Here is a 20,994-nt window from a genome sequence, read left to right as displayed (position 1 = left end):
ACCGCCCTAAAGTACTGTACTTAATAGCTGCATTGCAATCATCCTCCGATCTATCATCATGATCTTGGCCAAAAATAAAAACAAGGTTGTGTTTGATTATCTTTTAATTAAGCTTAAAGGCTCTTCCAGTGGCAACAAACATACATTAAAAAATTAAATAAGGTCTGGAGAAACAACTTATATGTTCAAGAAAAAGAAATTCGACATCACAAAACGAAAGAACATTTGATATTGCCACTACATTTCAACATATCAATTAAATCTAGTAAATTAATCTAGTCTACTGAGGTACTATTACTGCATAACTATGACCTATGTATGTTTAAATTATTTCTCGCATCTAAATAATTGTAGGTTGGTACGTAGGTTGTTGGTGGCTACATTTATTTTATAAGAAGTAGCCTACATAATCCTAATGTTTAGGTTAATCCACATTTACTAACTGTACAGATAAGTCATTGGCTTCAAACACATCGTCACATCCATGGCCAAGTTGCGAATCTACTGTATTTGCCAGATTCGCAAACTTTGGACTCATGGATGTTGCAAATGCCAGTACCCGGCAAGAAATATTTTATATCGACCTTAAGAAACAGAACAGAAGGTCAGGCGCGATCCCAGGAGACGCGAGTTCGGATCCTGCCGGTCCGCAATTTTTGGTATGTATTTAAAATTATTTAGAACTTGTATACTTTTGGTTAATGACGTTAACTACGTGTTAACAGTTAATAATAATAATAATAATAATTTATTCATGAGAATAATCTGTCATAGCCTAGTGGTTGGGACGTCCGCCTTCTAATCGGAGGTCGTGAGTTCGATGCGTGCCCGGGGCACGTACCGGGTTTTAATTAATTAAATATCACTAACGGTAAAGGAAAACATCGTGAGAAAACCTGCTTGCCTGAGAGTTCTCCATAATGTTCTCAAAGGTGCTACCAATCAGCACATGGCCAGCGTGGCAGACTATGGCCGAAACCCTTCTCACTCTGAGAGGAAACCCGTGCTCTGTAGTTAGCCGGCGATGGGTCGATCATAATGATCCATGAGAATGCAGGTGACATACAGTTAGAATATCAGTTTGGGACCCTTATACATTCTACCAATAAATTAATGGTGTATGAATATTTTAATATTTCACCTAAGTAGGGCTAAATTTATTATGTACATAGAAATTACAAAATCTTCAAAACTATACAACAGACAAAAGTAAGTCATTTAAAAACGAGAAAAATAAATAAAAATAATAATAACAATTTCAATGTCATAGTTGCGGAGTTTCGTACACAAAATATACAAGTAGGCGACGTCACAGTGACATATGAGGCGCCATATCGTCAGAAAAGCGTTTTCGCGGGGTATTTAAATAATATTTTTGTTTATGTTTTTTCTTGCACTATATGTAATGGAACAAACATAAAATATACATTTTCTATAGAGTCCTTATACATTAGATTAAAGTAGAACAGTTTTTAAAAATCTGTCAAATACCCTATTAGGGTAACGTTACGTTTTTCAAAAAAAATATGGAGGTACTTAGTTTAATAAAAACCACTAAAAACTAAACTATACGCAGTACAATTTTATCATTGTAAGCTATACCTTCTTCATCCTCGTCTGGTTCTTCTTCATCCTCCTGCAACAAAAAGTGAAACCTTAGAGTAACCCTTCTAGATAAACATGCCATCTGACACTTCGCACTATGCAGACGCCGCCGGGTTCCAAATCCCGTTCTCATGCTGCAGAGGAACTGTCCATCTTAACCTAAAGGATCACACAGTTTGTGAATTGATATTATTATGAGTATGGTACGCGACAGGTAGTATGCTGTGATAGCCTAGTGGTTAGGACTTAGGACGTCCGCCTTCTAATCAGAGGTCGAGGGTTCGATCCCGGGCACGAACCTCTAACTTTTCGGAGTTATGTAAAGTAATTAAATAATTAAGTAATTAATTCGATGTTATGTTAAGTAATTAAATATCACGGTACTTTAACGGTGAAGGAAAACATCGTGAGGAAACCTGCATGCCTGAGAGTTCTCCATAATGTTCTCAAAGGTGTGTGAAGTCTACCAATCCGCACATGGCCAGCGTGGTAGACTATGGCCAAAACCCTTCTCACTCTGAGAGGAGTCCCGTGCTCTGTAGTGAGCCGGCGATGGGTCGGGATGACACGACAGGTTGAGATGGCAATCGGGGAGGCCACACACACCCGCAGAGACCCCGCGCTAGCTCGGTGCGGGCGAGAGTGGGTGTACGGGGCAACCCTCCACCTCATACCCTGATTGCCATCTCAACCCACACGACTATATCATTATATGTCATTATACATTTTTGATACTAAACTTCAGCTTTCAGTTCCTGAATCGTGATACTGGTAAAGAATGAATGATCTATACTAATATTATAAACAGAAAAGATTTGTATATTCGTTTGTATATACTCGACATACTCTGAAACTACTGAACCGATTTTATTAATTTTTCCACCATTAGAAAGCTACTTATTTGGAAGTAACATAGGCTCTAAATAAATATTATGAATATAGAGATATAACATATTTCACCCCAATAAAGCCGGGCGGATCAGTCTTAAATAAAACTGTTTACCTTAAAAGTTTCAATATTAATTATCTTATTTTAAATAAGACACCTTCCATACTCACATCAAACCCGAAGCAAGTGTCAACATCTGATTCAAGCTTGATTGTTCTCTCCATCATACCTTTCGGTTTAATTTGTTCATAAATAATTTCTTTCTTGTCTAATTCTTCATCGTCCTCATCTTCTGTAATAACATAACATCTAAATACATAAAAGGGAAAGGTGATTGACTGACTAACTGACTGATCTATCAACGCTCAGCTCAAACTACTGGACGGATGGCGGTGAAGTTTGGCATGCAGATAAATAATATGGCGTAGACATCCGCAAAAGGATTTTTGCAAATTCAACCCGAAAGGGACTAAAATAGGGGTTTTAAATTTGTGTAGTCCAAGCGGACGACGTCGCAGGCATAAGATAGTTACATAGATACACAGTGAGGTGGGTCATTACTGCAGGACAGCTATCTCTTCTCTAAAAGGAAATGCCCAGTCAACAAGATTTTGGCCAAGGTACGTCCATCAATAAAATAAATTGTAGGCAAGAATTGACATCATTTGTAAAGAAATAAGCACTATTTTGTACATAGAACTCAGAGGAACTTTGTAAAGCATGTATGAAAATTTAAGTTGAAAAAAAAAAACAGTTTTATAAAAATTGTTTAAAAATAAACAAGGTTGATTAAGATTTGCTTTTATTCTGGCTTTTAATTCCGGATGGTTTGGCATTAATAAGAACCAGCAATATTTTAGTTACTAAATACCTAAGTATTTTTATAGTATTTATCACATGGATGGCCGAACCTTTTCCAGAAATGGGCATTTGCCTTAGAACGTCAAATAAGAGACTCCCAAAATCAAAAGAAATCTAAAAAGTTGATGGTTCAAATTTTGAAATTTCTTATTTTGAAGCCTCAATGTGGCTAATTCCGTTGTACACAATCTCTAAACTAAACTAAAATGGCACGTCTAAATCTATTGCCATCGCTTTCATAATGTTGCTTGCGGAAAAGGAGAGCACTAGATTTAGACCTATTAATTTAGTTTAGTTTAGAGATTGTGTGCTAGAGAATCGGCCCCATTAGCTCAAGGGTTAGTTAAATAAGCAACTGAAATCGAAAAGGTCGGCGGTTCAAACCTCACCCATTGCACTATTGTAGTAACCTACTCCTAGCATAAGCTTTACGCATAGTTAGAGGGGGAAACTGAATATTGGGGCCGATTCACTAGTACACAATCTCTAAACTAAACTAAATTAACAGGTCTAAATCTAGTGCTTTCGTTTTCCGCAAGCAACATTATGAAAGGGATAGCAATAGATTTAGACGTGATATTTTAGTTTAGTTTAGAGATTGTGTACAAAGGAATTAGCCACATTATCATGTTAAATTTGGCTGATATTCTTTAAAAAAAATTGAACAGAGTTCAGAGAACATAATATAGATAGAGGTTTCTGGAATTTAAGATCGCAGTGATGTGCGAGCGGGATTGTGGCGTAGCGAGAGCTATTTATTTAAACGTGTGTGCGGAGAGAACTGTAAGGTACCTTCCTCCTCCTCCTCTTCCTCCTCCTCCTCGTAGTCGGCCGCCGAGACGATCTGCGTTTCGCCGTCCTCCGCCTGGATCACCTCGAGCACGACGTACTGCTGGCCGTCGTTGTCCGCCACCGTCAGCAGCTCGCCGCGCTCCAGCTGGTTCCCGCCCAGGTCCAACTTCATTATCTCCTCTGGCTCATTGTCGGAATCGTCCGTCTATAATACACATTTTATTAATAAGTTAGGAATGCCTTTATTTGTAAAGTTGTTTTCTATATTTAACATCAAGTAGATAATGGGTTTTAATTATGCGAACATAACGGTATACATATTTCTCGGGAACCGCTCACACGGTTTGCATGGAATCTTCATCCAAAATTCTGCAGTACTTGAAGACCAGCCTCCGAACAGTGCGTTGCCAGTGTTGACATATGATGGATCCAAGATAAGGATCTATGAGCTAACTATGAGCCTCATAAGAACGAATAACTGTGCAGGTTCCTGCGGTAGTCATCATCATCATCATCATCATCATCATCAACCAATAGACGTCCACAGCTGGACATAGGTCTCTTGTAGGGGCTTCCACACGCCACAGTCCTGCGCCGCCTGGATCCAGCGGCTCCCTGCGACTCGTCTGATGTCGTCCGTCCACCTAGTGGGGGGTCTTCCAACGCTGCGTCTTCCGGGGCGAGGTCGCCATTCCAGCACCTTGGGACCCCAACGTCTAGTTGTACGAACTATGTGCCCTGGCCATTGCCACTTCAGCTTCGCAACCCGTCGAGCTATGCCGGTTACTCTAGTTCTCCTACGGATCTCCTCATTTCTGATTTGATCACATAGAGAAACTCCAGTACTCCAATACTATCCAAACATAGCTCTGTCCATCGCCCGCTGAGTGACTCTGGGCTTTCTTATGAGGCTCATAGTTAGCGACCATGTCTCGGATCCATATGTCATCACTGCCAATACACACTGTTCGAAGACTTTGGTAGTGAAGCGGTGCAACCTCGAGGGGTGTGATGACGCGAGAGCTCAATGATTCGTCCAATTGTGACAACTGTCACCTTCCGCACCACTCCATTACCGCAGGTGCCGCTCTCAGTTATGCTCTATCTACAGTATTTAATGTGCGAAGTCTACAATTTGAAACATAAGTACCGGTGATCTGTTTATAGTCAAAGGACCAATTGCAGATAGATGAAAAGATCTATAAAAGTTATTTTAGTAATGAACAATGTAGAATTAGTACCTTAACATTTCCATCCACAAACTTGATTTTCTTTTGCCGCCCCAGCCTAAGAGCCAGTGCTCTTTCTTGGTGGCCCGAGTCAGGGTCGTGTATGGCCAGATGTCGGATCAGATTGCCCTTATGAGCGAATGTTCGCTTACATTCGTGACAAGTGTGAGTTTTCTCCTTAGGTGGCTTTGGCTCGTAGTTGGGATTATGATACAGATTTTGATGACGCCGCAACAGTTGTTTCTGTCTACAAAACGAATATTGAATAAATACAAGTATTTCCTCACGTATTTTTATTTTGTACATATACATATGTATGTGTATTTACTTTATTTAATTAGTACACCCCTTCCGCTTTCTTTAATTTTTATTATATCCTCTACAAGGTTGCCTGGAAGAGATCGCTATTTTAGCCATAAGGCTGCCTATTGTACTTGCAAACATTTTTGTTATATTTCTGTTGTTTCAAAGTTCGTAATAATGCATCCGAATTAACAAAGGAGAAAAGCTTGCGCCTTTAGAACTTATTTGTTATAGAAATACATAAACAAAATATAAGCAAAATATGACATGTACTTACTGACAATATGGCTTTCCCTTTGTTAGTTCGGACTCATTGTAATAATACTAGTTGATGCCTGCAATTTCGTACGCGTGGATTTAGGTTTTTAAAAATCCTGATTATCCAGTATAAAAAGTAACCCATGTCACTCTCCAGGATTTAACTATACCCATGCAAAAAATTACGTCGATTCCGTTGCTCTGTTACGACGTGATTGAAGGATAAAACAAACAAACACCCTTTCGCATTTATAATATGGGTGGGAGTGATTGCAAGTGCACAGAAAACACTGTTACCTGAAGGATTGGTCGCACTGATCACACACAAAGGGCTTCTCATCAGTGTGCTTCAGCATATGAGTTTTGAGATGGCGCAGTGTGGTTGATGCATATGGACACAGCTCACATTTGAAACACTTTTCACCTTCATGAGTCTGTAAGGAAAATATAATTGGGTATTTGACTCCAATTTTTTTATAACTTTATTATAATCTAGGATAAAAACTAATTAAATCTAAAAAATTAAACAGAGATAGCGATGTAGCATTTTGACGTCACACCTTACTAATGCCATAGTAGCTTCGTGCGGTCTCATACAAATTTGCGTTTTGCGAGAAAGGGATAGAAGACCCTCCCACTCCAAAATTAAAATGCCTGTAACGTTGTAAATATTTGTAGGATTTTAATATTTTTTTCAGCGTACGTCATTATTTTTATCCTAGTTTATAATAAAGTAATAATATTTATCAAATTCAAAAGTAGGAAAATACCCAATTGGCTATTTGACTATATCAAAAATAAATTATTTATCGAAGACGCGATCTTGAAGTTTATACCAAAAACCCCCAACGCATCTAAAGTTTCTATTTCAAATATTTTATCGCAAAGTAAGTCGGTACGCACCTTATTATGTATTTTGCAAGAATATCGATCTGGAAATGATTTGCCACATCGTTTGCATTTGAGCGGTTTATCGGAAGTGTGAAGTTTTTGCACGTGGATACGCAGATCTGTTTTGCGGCCGCATTTTGTCGGGCACAGCTCGCACGGGAACACGGGCTTTTCAGATACTAGAAAAAAATTACGATTATTTAATAAACTACCTCCAGGCTTACGTGTATTACCCCTTCAACGACTTAATAAGGACTTCTTTAAGTGGCTTACAGATAAATGTTTTTATTCTATCAATGAAATGTTAGCACATTAGGTTAAATTGACTTTCATACATGTATTCTAGCAAAATAAAGGATTTATGTTAACTTAGCAAGGTGCGGCTTCATCTCTGGACATGATACGGAGTGCATCTGCGGCCATCCGAGACAGACTATTGCGCACATGACTGGGTGCCCTGCGTGACCGACAACCTGCACGAACGAGGAGCTACAACCGACCGAGCTATCGCGGTTGCGGCTTTTTGGGCTGTCCGTATTTGAGGTGACTGTCGACTTGAAAAGAAGTATAAAGAGGAAAGTACCATTATGTATGAGTTTGTGAGCCTTGAGGGAGTTTGACTGTGTGAAGCACATGTTGCAGTGGTCGCACTTGTACGGTTTTTCGCCAGTGTGCGTCCGCATGTGGCGCTTCAGCTTGAATGTATCTTGTGACGCATATGTGCAGTGAGGGCACTGAAAAGATGTAAAATAAGTTTTTAAGAATTTTAACTATATTAAACGTGGCTAATATTTCCTTGTCCTCCTAATAATGATCCGAGAGCCGTAAGATTATAAGTCCTGTGGATTAAATACATGGTCATAAGTATTTTTTCGACCCACTCAAATCAGTATCTTGATATTCAGGAAGTCGAGCTAACATAAGCTAAAAATGTAAGGGTGTGTTTATATTGCGCACTGCAACCTTAGTTATCAATTAGATATGAGATCCGTACAAGAAAATGTTAAGAAATAATGTCGAAACTGTAGGTATTTCATTTTATCCATTCACAAATTGCTCTCTGCGCTGGCCCTTGGAAAGAAACTTCTTCAGATCTGTTTTATTTTTTGGTAGCCCATCTATTGTATCCTCTAGTCAGTGAAACGAAGGTAGGTATGCGCAAACACCTTAGGTAACTTGGGCATGATTTTCAAATTTTCTCTGGTCAGGTTCAGTGGGAGGCTTCGGCTGTGGTGAGTTACCAACCCGCCGGCAAAGCCACGCCGTCAAGCAATTAACCGTACCCGTACGATGCCGCATAGAAACCGATCAGGGGAAGGGTTTAATGAAACTGCCATACCCCTTTCAAGTTAGTCCGCTTCCATCGTAGACTGCATTATCTCTTACCACCAGGTGAAATCGCAGTCAAGGACTTACTTGTTATAATATAAAAACAATGTCCACGCCGCTGGAGAGACAGTTAAGACTGACATTTTGGTCGTACCGTAAACATGTCCTATGTATGTCTGTTATGTGCAACGGATGACGTGCAGTTTTTTACTTCCATATTAGCTCGTCTCGATGGACAGGGCAGTGTATATCGCATATATAGGCCGCCACGTCTACCGTACCTGGTACGGACGCTCGCCGGTGTGGCACCGCACGTGCCTCCGCAACTTGGACAGCTCGACCGACGCATAGTCGCACTCGGTGCATTTGTGCGGCTTCTCGTGCGTGTGCCGGTACCGCACATGACGCACTAGTTCACCTGCAAATCATCAAATACTCCATACAAATCCTTCACACGATTATTTTGAACATTTATCATTTATATACAGGGTTCCGTACCTAATGGGTACGAATGGGACCCTATTACTTAGCCTCCGCTATCCGTCAGTGTGTCCGTCCGTTCATCTGTCTGTCTGTAGTATGAACGTAACATGTCTTGAATGTCATGTTAACCATGTAACCCTTCAGTCAATAACTCAATACACTTACCGGATGTAGTGAAAGGGCTTTTGCAGTATTTGCACACATGTGGTTTAACACCATTGTGCATGTTTACATGGTTTTGCAACGACGCCATGGTCTTAAAGCCGCGTTCGCAAACGTTGCACTTATGCGGCCGCTCTTCCGAATGAGTTTTCATGTGTCGCAGCAGCAGGTATCTGTACGCAAAACAATGTCAAAACATCACTATCCATAATGCTAAAGTGTGTTTGTTTGTTGGTTTGTTCTTCAATCACGTCGCAAAGGAGCAACGGATTGATGTGATTTTATGGGCATGGGTACAGTTAAAGACCTGAAGAGTGACATAGACTACTTTTTACCCTGAAAAATCAAAGAGTTCCTAAATCCCACACGACTTTTAAAAACCTAAATCCACGTGGACAAAGTCGCGGGCATCAAATAGTGGAGATATGGAATCTTTCTTTATTTTAGTCGTCGCGGGCATCGGCTAGTTTTTAATATTGCTAATATCAAAAAAATACTATTTAGTTAAAATGAATGAAAACATTTAGAATTAATGCATACCGCCTATGACTTGTGTAAGGGCAGAAACTGCATGTGAAACTCGGCCGGAGATGCTTGCTCCTTTTCATTGCAAACGTTAGTTTCGGCTGCAAGCAAACAAAAACGATTTATTAAAGTAACATGTATGCACTGATAACGCCACCAAGCAGATGCGGGGCAGCCATCGCGTAGAACAAACTCTCAATATTTACAAGAAATTGGAAGGAAGACGCGCGGACGCGTCCTAATCGAGTCGGGGGCAAGCGGCATGGAGTATGGCATCGCGCCCGCTGGCCGCCCCGCAGGATGCACCCGCCTCTTTGCACAGTGGATGTCTGCAGGTTTATATGATAGTGATCCCATCAGCGCCTGCCACTTTCCGGATATTCTGCCTAGTTGAGGGAGTGCCCTACATACTACACACCTTTATAGATTCTTCAACTTCATCAGAAACCTCTATTGGAGGGTCTTCCTCTTCCTCTTCTTCAAACTTGTATACATCACTGCTTTTTTCTTCATCCTAAAAAAAAATTAAACCCAACATCAGCTGAATCAAAAACTATTATGAATAAATAAAAATCTCTTTTAGAATGTACAGGTGAAGCTCTTTCATATCATACCCCACTTGATATAGTTATCGTACTAAGAAAATTGAAAATACCAAATATTAGTTTATGAACACATTTAATTTTTTTAATGTGATGTAACAACAAATTCCCAGTTTTCGGATTTTATTCCTTTACTTGTGCTATAAGAGCTACCTACCCACCTAATTCTAGATCAACGGGAAGTACCCTACAGGTTTTGATTTCCTTGCAAAAGTCAAAATATGTGGCATAAATGGCTGTATCCTTTGATCGAGTTGATTCTTTGGAAAGAGCAACCGCCGAGTTTCTTGCTTGTAGGAAAAGCATTCTGAACCAGTGGTGGATGCGTTTGACGATTCAAAATTGTAAGTTTAATTGAATAAAATTATTTTTATTTATATATTTATAGAAATTTGGATTTTCTGCAGCTGCAAGGGATTGTAAACCTGAGTATTTCATAGTGATATCTCTACGGGTTCCTGAAACATAGGGTCTTGACAGACAGCAAAGTCATCCTATAAGGGTTTCTTTTTTCCTTTGGGGGTATGGAGCCGGTGTCCTGTTTCTTTCCCATCTCAAGGGGACACTTCATCCCACCCCAGGGGGACACGGCAACTTTAGTTCCAAGCAGCCGTGCCTTTTATTTACCTTACACATGCGGGTTTGGGTCACATAAATTCATATGTGTACCTTTCAAGTTTCAATTTAACTGGCCCAGTAGATATGCATCGAATTGCCTGCGAGTTGTAAGAGACGGACCGACACACAAGTGATCCTATAATAATTCTGTTTTTTCCGTTCCGACTACGGACCCTAAAAACAAAGATAGTAATAAAAATCTTTTAAATTACCTGATCTACCTTAATGTCAATATTCATGACAGGCTTTGTTTCTTCTTGCATGACCAGAACATAGCTCAATTCACCACCTTCTTCTGAGGGCATTAATGTTACAGTTTGATAGCCATCCCCATCTACCAACATCTGGGCCTCTTGTGGTATCTAAAAAAATATAATATCTACAAAAAATTGTTTTAATTAATAGAGCCAGTGCTAAACATTATGAGAGCAAATTTTAAGTCAGTGGCCCTTATTAAAAAAACTAGTCACAAATTAAAAGCTAACAGTGATTTTTATGATATCTAACAAGTGGTTTTCCACGTTTGCCATGAACTAGGAAGTTGCTTTTAATTATGTGCACACAACTGTATTACTTCACACCACTCATGGTGTAGCAAAGCCTGGTGAGTCAGCTGGGAGTGTAGAAAATAAAATACATAATATTATACCTCAGTACCGTCTTCTGCTTCTGCTTCAATAGGTAGAGAGACCAGGTTTTGGCTATCTCCAGCTGGCTGGTAATAGTAGCGGCCTTCTTCATCCACAAAATAGGTGACTCCTGCATCAGCTTCATCACCATCTCCATTAACTTGAATATTAATAAAAGCAAATCAAGCCATAAGAAAATCTCATGGGATGGCACAAAAATGCCTTTGTATATATAAAATGCACTGCCTTTTGCATTATCTCTCTCTTATACAAGACAATGAAGCAGGTCTTGCCTTTTCTTATGGATGCCTAGCAAATGATTAGTGACTTGTTTCTGGACAGCCATAATTGGTTTATTTTCATGATCACCCTATTATATTAATAATTATGGTTCTGGTGATACTAAATAGAAACTGATCAGACATAATAAAATGGATTAGATACCTGGATGATAACCTTGGTTACAGGAAGTGGGTGGATGAGGAGGAGGGCTTGGAAACCAGGACCATGTTTGATGGTGTGCTCTTGGATAAGTTTACGCCCGGCAGTGGACTCATACAGGATTGGATGGGTAACATGTAGGAATTTATTTATTATGAAACATAAATTACAAAAATACACAGCATAAAACAAAATATTTACATTAATAACCTACCAATAAATATTAATATTTACAAAAATACACACCATCTTTGCTGGATTACTCAGCTTAATCGTTGGGTGCCCTAAGTGCCCGAAGACACTCCAAGGTTATCGGTACAAGCACCGGCAAAAGAAACTTTAAAAAATATGCACTTACCAATAACAGTAGTTGGTTCATTGTCTTGATCAAAAGAGTTCAAATAAGTCTGAAGAATTGTTTTGCACTTATTTGCACTTTTCTTATCGGGTGGCGGCATTTCACTAAAACAATAATTGCTAATTAGTAACCATAATAGTTAAAAAATCACTAAAGGAGGGCACAGTACCTAAGATCTGGAAATCGGCTTACGTAACACCTATCCATAAGAAAGACCCTTATAAACAATTTATCGGCCAATCTCCAAACTCAGTGTATTGGAAATACTGGAACGTGTAGTATAGTCGGTTTTAAAGCCACACTTTAGACTCTCTCAAACATGATTTCGTCAAAAGGAAGATCCACTGTATCAAATCTATCACTGTATAATAATATATAATATATAATCATTTATTTGCAAGAATGTTTGTACAAGAAAGATGGAAGTTACACTATAATCAGTGGCCATAACATTCTACTAGATTAAGTGTGCAAATATTATTGAGTGAGAATTTTTAAAATTATTAATAGTCAGTGAACAAAATAAATTAAATTAGTAGTCAAACAAAATTACGAGCAAAAAACATAATAATAATTAGGTACAATTTTATGTCAAATTTCATTTATCAAAATAAAATGAAAAAATTAGTAAATAGAACAAAATCAGAAATTATACCATGGTATCAATATTATCCTCGAAGAACTTATTTACCGCATAATAGCACCTATTTAATAAATAGTTGAAACAGTTTTGATTTAAAAATACTTGTATTCAGTTTTTTGAAGCTTTCTGGTAACTTATTATAGATACGTATGGCCATGCAATACACGTTTTTTTGGTATAAATTTATTCTTTGTCTTGGCACTACAAGTTTGTTTTCAAATCCATTCGACCTTGGAATTGTGTCAGCCATACTCGAAAAATAATGTCTCTGCTTATATACAAAAATATCAACATCATCATGATCATCAACCCATCGCTGGCTCACTACAGAGCATGGGTCTCCTCTCAGTGTGAAAAGGGTTTTGGCCATAGTCTATAATTGAAATTATTGTAAAATATATTGGAATGCATAATAATACTACTCGCGTTTTGGAACGTATAGCAGAATTCCTTACGCGATCTGCTAGTTTTATACCTAGTATGCTGCGTTCCATGGCTCTTTGGCAAACCTTGAGCTTGGACTTTTGAGAGTTTGTCAGGGACCAAGTCTGAGCACCATACGTGAGAGTTGGCAGAATGCACATGTCCATGAGCTTTCGCTTAAGATGTATTGGAAAGTTGCCTTTAAACAGTTCTTTCAATGACCAAAAGCTTCTCCAGGCATTTTCGATGCGCCTTGTGATTTCTTTATCTTGGCGAGCCTGAAAAGAAACTATTTGGCCAAGGTAAATATATTCCTGGACATATTCAATTCTGTCCCCTCTCACTTCTATCCTCCGCTTGGTGCTATTTGTCATAAGCTTGGTTTTTGACATGTTCATATTCATATTCAGTTGGCCTTGCAGCCGCTTTATTCAAATGGGACTGGGCAGGTCATGAGTGCCGTATGCCAGATGAGTTATGGGCAAAATCTGCTTCTTTTTGGACGCCCCAGAATCATCAACGCCAGTGTGGTCGGCCGAGGCGACGTTGGCGTGATGAATTAGATAAATTTACAGTTACGTGGCCTGAAGAGGCACGAAATAGAAAATTGTGGAAGGATCGGAGGGAGGCCTTTGCCCAGACGTGGGACAGCACAGGCTGATTTAGATTAGACTAATAATAAATGACTAGTAAATAAGAGTGAGAGCGCTCTCTCTCATCAGTCAAAGTGGGAAATCGAGAGTTCTGCATCTCACCCTTGCACTACTGTCATACCTACTCTTAGCACAAGCTTTACGCTTACTTGGATGGAAAGGGGAATATTGGTCATAATTAACATGCCTAATATTCTGTTGTCTCAACAGCTCAAAGATTATAGAAGCGGACTGAAATCCGAAAGGTTGACGGTTCAAACATTGCACTATTGTCGTACCTACTCCTAGCACTAGCTTTACGCTTAGTTGGAGGGGAACAGGGAATGTTAGTCATGATTAAAATGGCTAGTATTCTTTAAAAAAAAATATATAAATGCTTTGATTAATTATAAATTCGTAATGGTGTGCTTACATGAACAATTTTTAGTCCCGGCTTGTACTACTTGCAGGTTGTTACCTGAATCAATAAGGATGATGATGAACACGATCTGGAGCAATAATTGGGGCAACATGGAGCAATTATTTCGGTTAGCAGTCCTGAAATTTTCAGGTATTACTGGGTATTGATTCATGTGGTTGTGATGTCATAATTGACTAAATTGTTTGGAATTGCGGAATTTCAATTGCCCATGTAAGTGAACTTTAAGAGATGATATTAGTGTGGAAAGAAAACAAAAGGTACAATCTTACAGTTTATATTGCAGTCATCCTATATCAATGTATTGCATTCCTCACAATACAAAATATGATTATTAAAATTTAACCAAACATCAATATATGATATACCTAATATGATAATGTAAATAACACACAATTCTGGCTAAATCTGTTGTTTTGTTCACAACTGTACAACAGAATAAATTATTAGCCACACTGGCTAGAATTTTTGTTGACAACGTACAACATCATAACACGTAGCGTCCGCCATTTTATTATTACGAACAATTCATAACATATTACCTAAATACTTTAACTGGCTTGCTTGCAAGTTAATTTAAAAGAATAGCACTTCAATTTATTTAATAAATTAGCGCCACTCGAGAAGCTGTGAAGACTTGGAAAAGATCATAGACGGCGCTGTCGTCAGTATTATAATATGAACAATATGCCTTGATTTCGATATTGGACATAAAAAGGGCCACTTAAAGCATAATACCAAAGAAATTATTTTTGCTGTCATTATCAAATAGACATTTATATTTATTATAAGATTGAAATGTAGGTACCTGAAGCAATTGAGGGGACAGAGCAGCTTCTAATTTTTCTCAACGAGGGCGTTTCGATCAATCCCTTCTTTGAGCGATGGTGACGCCGAAGCCCGAAATGGCGGCCGCACGAACTATCTATCATAGACTTATCTTTACTTTTTAAAGCTATTACCTCTATGCCTTACATATGCTTTTTTTCAACTGGCTTCTCGGCTCTGGATTTCAGGTCTTTGAACAAAAACCTTAGATGACAAAAACAAAAACTGACTGTTCCGTATGTTGGCACACGTGAGTCATACAGTGCGACCGAAAAGAGTTTAAATATTTTAGAACTATAATTGTTTTATATAGAGCAACCCTAAAATTAATATCAATACCTATTGGTCAGTTTTACAGTCAGACAGTGGTCCGACCATAGTCCGACTAACTCACAGAACAATGACGATCATCTGTGCAGTGGTGCAGTCCGACCCATGTATGACCCAAGTCCGACCCATTCGTGGTCCGACCATAGTCCGACAAGGCTCTCTAGGCACTTGAATGACATTGACAGGGGGCTTAGTTGTAGACTTTTTTTCTGGTCGGTGGTTATGGTGGTTGTAGAACAAAGGCTGCCAGTAAATAAAGTCTCTTCAATTTTACTTACGGAATATATTGAAAACTAGCTGATGCCCGCGACTTCGTCCGCGTGGAGTTAGGTTTTTTAAAAATCCCGTGGGAATTAAATAGAATAATTAAAAGTAGCCTATGTCACTGTCCGGGGTTTTTATCTAACTAAGAGTCCTTTTCATGAAAAAAGCGCGGTGATTTTTGGAACTATGATGTCGGCGGACTATGTTGGCGGTGATTGTTGGCCATGTTGTCGTTCGTCGATGTTATCAAGTTCGTTTGTTGTGGTAGATTTTTGTGTTTTTAAATATATAGCTTAGTGCATTTTAAAGATTGTTTACAATGCCAAATATGTCACGCGATTACAGCGCTGCGTCTGGGGGACTTCTTTCATGAAAAGGAAAATCACGTCAATCCGTTGCGTAGATAGAGTAGATACAGGAACGTTTGCTTTCTCATTCACACTAAAAAGAGAGCACAGATAAAGTTACTAATGCGATAAACGGAGACGCAGCTAACCTATTTTTTGTCCCTTTTCGTGTAACTGGTTTTTTTCAAGAATACATACAAGTAATGCAACTGTAGTTGCAAAACAAGTGGCGTAATTGTATTTCTCATTAGTTATTTACTTGTTTTCACATAAAAAACGTTTAATACAAATATTTTTGATCGGTTAATACAAATATTGACTACTAAACAATGGTAATAATTGTCGTGTTATTCATCGTTACGTCGTGCTATCGCTATCTCATACGCGGTTACACAGTACTTCAATCTACCGTTATTACTCTATGATCCGTTGCACCGTGATTGAAGGACAAACACTTTCGCATTTATAATAAGGGTACTGATGTCAACGACAAAAATTGAGTACCTAAGTTTATCTAATTTTAAAAGAATGAAAAATTGGGAAAGCTGTCCCTGTTTCCAAATCGAGAAAGAATATTATAAACCATTTATAGGCCAAGGAATTGCAAACTTATCATGTTTACCTGCTTAAATACCTACTATAAAATATATAGTAGATACCTTTTTTCTCGTACCTACATCTTGGGAAAAAAACCGGCCAAGTGCGAGTCAGACACTGAGGGTTCCGTACTACAATCGTATTTTATCGCCATTTTGCACGATTTAAAATCAAAAACTATTATGCCTAAAAATGAATAAAAATCTGTTTTAGAATGTACAAGTACCTTTCATATGATATCTCACTTGGTATAGTAATCTTACTTTGAAAATTGATAATACCAATATTTGTTCATGAACACATTTTAATTTTTTTCTTGTGATGTAATCACAAATTCACGGTTTTCAGATTTTTCCCCTCATGTTTGCTATAAGACCTACCTTCCTACCTAATTTCATGATTCTAGGTCAATGGGAAGTACCCTATAGGTTTCTTGACAGACAGACAGACAACAAAGTGATCCTATAAGGGTTCCTTTTTCCTTTTAAGGTACGGAACCCTAAAAAAAGTGTAGCTTGGATGACGTATTCCTGGCAGAAAGTATTTTTGTGGAATATCTATTTATTGGTTGGACACACAAAATTTTAACACACAATTACACGACGTTACCTACGCACTAAAAATCTACTAAGCTCAAATCAAGAAATTTAACATTATTCGGCTGGGATTACGTACACTAATAAAGATGCATGCACCTGCAAGCTGGCGTGAAGATATCGAAAAAACAGCTGGAAAGAAGCTCGCTTCATACCACGATTGCCATCTCAACATGTCGCGGACTGTTAATAAAGAAGCCTTCATCCTGCAGTGGACTGCAATAGGCTGTAGATAATGATGATGATATTTGTAATATATTTACAACGAATTTTGTCCTACAAGAACCACCTCCTTTTTGGAAGTCAGTTAAAAATCCATTGAAAATATATTTGAAAAAATAAAAAAAATATTGAATTAAAATAATATATTTCTAGCTAAGACCTCACAACACAGCGGAAACTTTATTCGTTTGGACCTACGTTTGAACCTACAATCTTCTGTCAGTTCCGTCCTTGACCATTGAGCTATGAGGCTACAAATTCTTGGCATAAAGTGATCCACAAAATAACTTTCATCAATATTAATTTTGTGGCCAGGTTTTGACGCCGGCAAATCTATATTTTCATTTATAATTATATTTTTTGCCGGTATTTGATTATGGTTTGGATCGTGAGTGTCAATCCTAGTGTCAATGTTGTGATTCTTTAGAGAGTCTTCATGAAGTATGAAGTTGATTGATAGTAATTATTGAGATTAGATGCTACGCGAGTTTCTTGCTGGTTCTTCTCGCAGTAGGCTGTGGCATTCCGGACTAGTGGTAGATTAAATAATTTTAAATACCTACATATCAAAAATTGCGTGACCGGCAGGAATCAAACCTGCATCTTCTGGGTTCGCGCCCGATGCCTTGACCAGTGGTAGAGTGTCGTTGGATGTTCAGATAAGGAAATGACTGTGACTTGATTTAGAGATTGCCATAGCAATTGCGCCCTAATAGCATGATGAAGTGTTTAGCTTAGGCTAGCTAGTTTAGATGGTTGGCGAAAGTGTCGGTATAAGAGGTGATGTGGAGGCGATCTAGGTAGGGCTAGGTTATGTTTATCCGGTTGCGCTAAGTTGATGGTTTTCCCTGTGCGATACGTGAGAATTACAATGATTGTAATTTATTGAGGATAGTTCATGTAATTTGATGACACAAGAATATCGTTAGTTCACATAATATGCAGCCTGTGGCCCTATCGCGGTTGTTTGACAGCTACAATGTCACGATCGCAATCATCTCTGATTGGTTAATGCTCGCTCACTATTGGCTACAATGCATTGTTGCAAGAAGAATCGCACAATTCAGCCAATCAGAACAATTGAGATTGTAATAATGATTGATGCAGGTTTTAGACAATCGCCCTGCTGGTTCATTTTGAGAAAGTAAATCCTGACTTATCTGAAGTGCAGAGAACTAATTGTAAAGATCATTGATTAAAGTACCTACCTATTGATTAATTACTACGTTCTGATACGTTCTGATGTCAGCAGAGGATTAATAATAATAATTATCGGTCATCCTCCTTCCTCATTGTAACTTGTAACGTACGCGCCCATATGTGTATAAATATGTGTAGGTATATATACACTTTATTAATGCTAACACATTAAAATTAATAAAGTGTTCAATTAATATTATTGCAGTTTTTTCTTGAATTCATTTGTTTCTTGTTTCTTCGCAAATGGGAGAAAATCACAGTCTCTGCCGAAATAACAATTAACAGTCTCGATCAGTTTACACTTCAGAAGTCCTCGCCTTCGTCCGGCGCTTCCAGCCAGCCAGCAATCGCTTTATTTCCGGCTTAGATACTAATGTAATTATTATCTATCAGTTTAAAATGTGGAATCTAATTATAATTACTGTAGGTACGTAGGTTAATTAAGAACAATATTTTTTTATACCTGGTTCCTCCTTCACTTTTCTACTATCGTACCGCAAGGCGCAAGGCATCATCAAGGTGCACCCGTAGTAGTCAAAATTCCACGAACACATGACGCGATTTGCCTTCTCGTTTATAATTCAAACCACTAGTAGATAGAACGCCTTTACGGCATCAGTTTTCCCCTTTTAATATACGTAGATAGCTTCAAGTCCAGTGTGCTGTGTGTAATAGGTAGCCATCTTCTAGATAAGCGCGCTCCATCTTACGCTGCATCATCATCATCACTCTTGCCAGCAGGTCTGATTGTATCCAAGCGCTAGTCTATAAATTAATAAAAAAAACTGCTGCAACGAAAACAAAAGTATTTAATTTTATATACTTATTATACGAAGCTACGGAAACCTCCGTGTGCGAGCGTGACTCGCACTTGACCGGTTTTTAAAGATTCTGTGGTAGGTTCTTACCTATACCTAATATTACCGAAAATACCACTATTAATATAAGACCCTTATATTTTTTGTCAAGCATAAATAACTGTATAAATTGACCAGTTGAATAATATTTAGTGTCGTAAAGTCGTAGTTTGGGCGGAGGGAGTCGAGCCCCGCCGTGCAGGTGTGAATCGTGAGAACTGAGAAATCTTTCCATTCATTATCCGGATTTACTCGTAGCTGGCGGAGGGCGATTCGCAAACGTATTGAGTATAGGGGTAACATTCCCACGGCATTGCACCTACTTTCAAGCTAAGTTATACATCGTGAAAATAACCATCCTATAAGAGTAATTAGCTGTGATAGCCCAGTGTCGTCCGCCTCCTAAACGAATCAATCCCGGGCACGCACCTCTAACTTTTTTGAGTTATATGCGTTTTAAGTAATTAAATACTTATCACTTGCTTTACTGGTGAAGGAAAACATCGCGAGGAAACCTGCATGCCTAAGGGTTCTCCATAAGGTGTGTGAAGTCAGCTGCCAATCCGCACTTGGCCAGCGTGGCGAAACCGAAACCCTCTCATTCTGAGAGGAGACTGCTCAGTAGTGAGCCGGCTGGCATGATGATGACAATGAGTAGCCCTCGTTATGAAAATTGCCGGCTTCTTATTATTTTACATAATATCTTTAATTGAATTTAATTTTCAAAGCGCGGTGCTCACCCCCCGCACTTTACACCCCTACCAGTCACTAGGCCAGGTGCCACACGTGAGAACGCCATATTCAAGATAATTCACTAAGGTGAGGGGACTGAGTACTGTTCAACTTGTGCAATTAGTCTGTTTTCATTTATATATCTCTACTAGCTGCCCCAGCGAACTTCGTACCGCCTATCAGTCGATTCTTTATTTTTTTAATTTTTTTTTATACTTACAATTTTTAAATTTTTCTCTCCGCAAGAACCATCCTCGTACTTCAAAGAATATTATAAAAAAATAATTAGCGAAATCGGTTCAGCTGTTCTCGAGATTTGCGATCAGCAACAGATTCAGCGATTCATTTTGTTTGTTGGTCTATCCTAACGTCAGATAGTGGAGCAACGAATCTGCATGATTTTATGCATGGATATAGTTAAACACCTGGAGAGTACCACATATCTACCATGTCATCCGGGAAAATCAAAGAGTTTGCACGAAATCCTCGCGGATGAAATTGTGGGCATCACTTACAGCCGCACTCAGAGTCGCTTAATCGTTACTTGAGGCATTTCTTATCCATACAAATTAATGCCTTAAGTAACGATTAAGTGACTCTGAGTGCGGCAGGGAGTCCTTTTATAACCGATCTAGCATAAGGGGGTATAGCTTAGGGGTTGAATTTTCAAAAATATTTCTTAACGGATGTCTTCATCATATAATAACTATAATGTGCCCAGACCGATCTACCCAGTAGTTTGAGCTTTGCGTTGCTGCACCTTTTCCTTTTAAGTATGTAAACTTATATATTATTCACAAATGTTCATTCTCTATTTTACAACTTTCAAAGGATGATTTTCCAAAACAGCTTACACAGATTTAATAATTTAAAACGAATAACCTAAATACCGATTTTCATGTTAGATAC

At 38.5% G+C, this 20,994-nt stretch overlaps 1 protein-coding gene across 5 annotated transcripts; it reads right to left on the bottom strand.

Annotated features, from left to right (window-relative positions):
• Positions 1–86: 86 nt before the first annotated feature.
• Positions 87–15,062, bottom strand: LOC117995523 (transcriptional repressor CTCF-like). Of its 5 annotated transcripts, none has more exons than XM_034983529.2 (15): positions 14,921–15,062; positions 11,976–12,079; positions 11,197–11,336; positions 10,760–10,909; positions 9,746–9,841; positions 9,343–9,428; positions 8,806–8,975; positions 8,439–8,575; positions 7,412–7,562; positions 6,841–7,007; positions 6,235–6,371; positions 5,389–5,623; positions 4,148–4,352; positions 2,665–2,786; positions 87–1,636 (listed from the first exon to the last, which is right to left on the bottom strand). In XM_034983529.2, exons 2-15 carry the CDS (start codon positions 12,073–12,075, stop codon positions 1,562–1,564), a joined length of 1,971 nt encoding a protein of 656 aa, XP_034839420.1. In that variant the 5' UTR covers positions 12,076–12,079; positions 14,921–15,062; the 3' UTR covers positions 87–1,561. The 5 variants fall into 5 exon arrangements, with proteins under 5 accessions (XP_034839420.1, XP_069364847.1, XP_069364846.1 ...); XM_069508746.1 differs by having other exon boundaries at positions 87–1,633; XM_069508745.1 differs by having other exon boundaries at positions 2,665–2,783.
• Positions 15,063–20,994: the final 5,932 nt, after the last annotated feature.

This window comes from Maniola hyperantus, chromosome Z (genome assembly GCF_902806685.2).
Source record: "Maniola hyperantus chromosome Z, iAphHyp1.2, whole genome shotgun sequence".
NCBI lineage: Eukaryota > Metazoa > Arthropoda > Insecta > Lepidoptera > Nymphalidae > Maniola > Maniola hyperantus.
Note: the sequence above shows the minus strand (reverse complement) of the source record. Positions and strands in the feature narration are given on the sequence as shown.

Excerpts from the sequence above, each read along its gene's own strand:
- LOC117995523 (XM_034983529.2), bottom strand. The coding sequence starts at position 12,075 with ATGCCGCCACCCGATAAGAAAAGTGCAAATAAGTGCAAAACAATTCTT. Across the intron at positions 9,842-10,759 it reads TTGACATTAAGGTAGATCAG|GATGAAGAAAAAAGCAGTGA; the intron begins GTAATTTAAAAG and ends ATTTTTTTTTAG. Across the intron at positions 5,624-6,234 it reads CAGTGCGACCAATCCTTCAG|ACAGAAACAACTGTTGCGGC; the intron begins GTAACAGTGTTT and ends TTCGTTTTGTAG.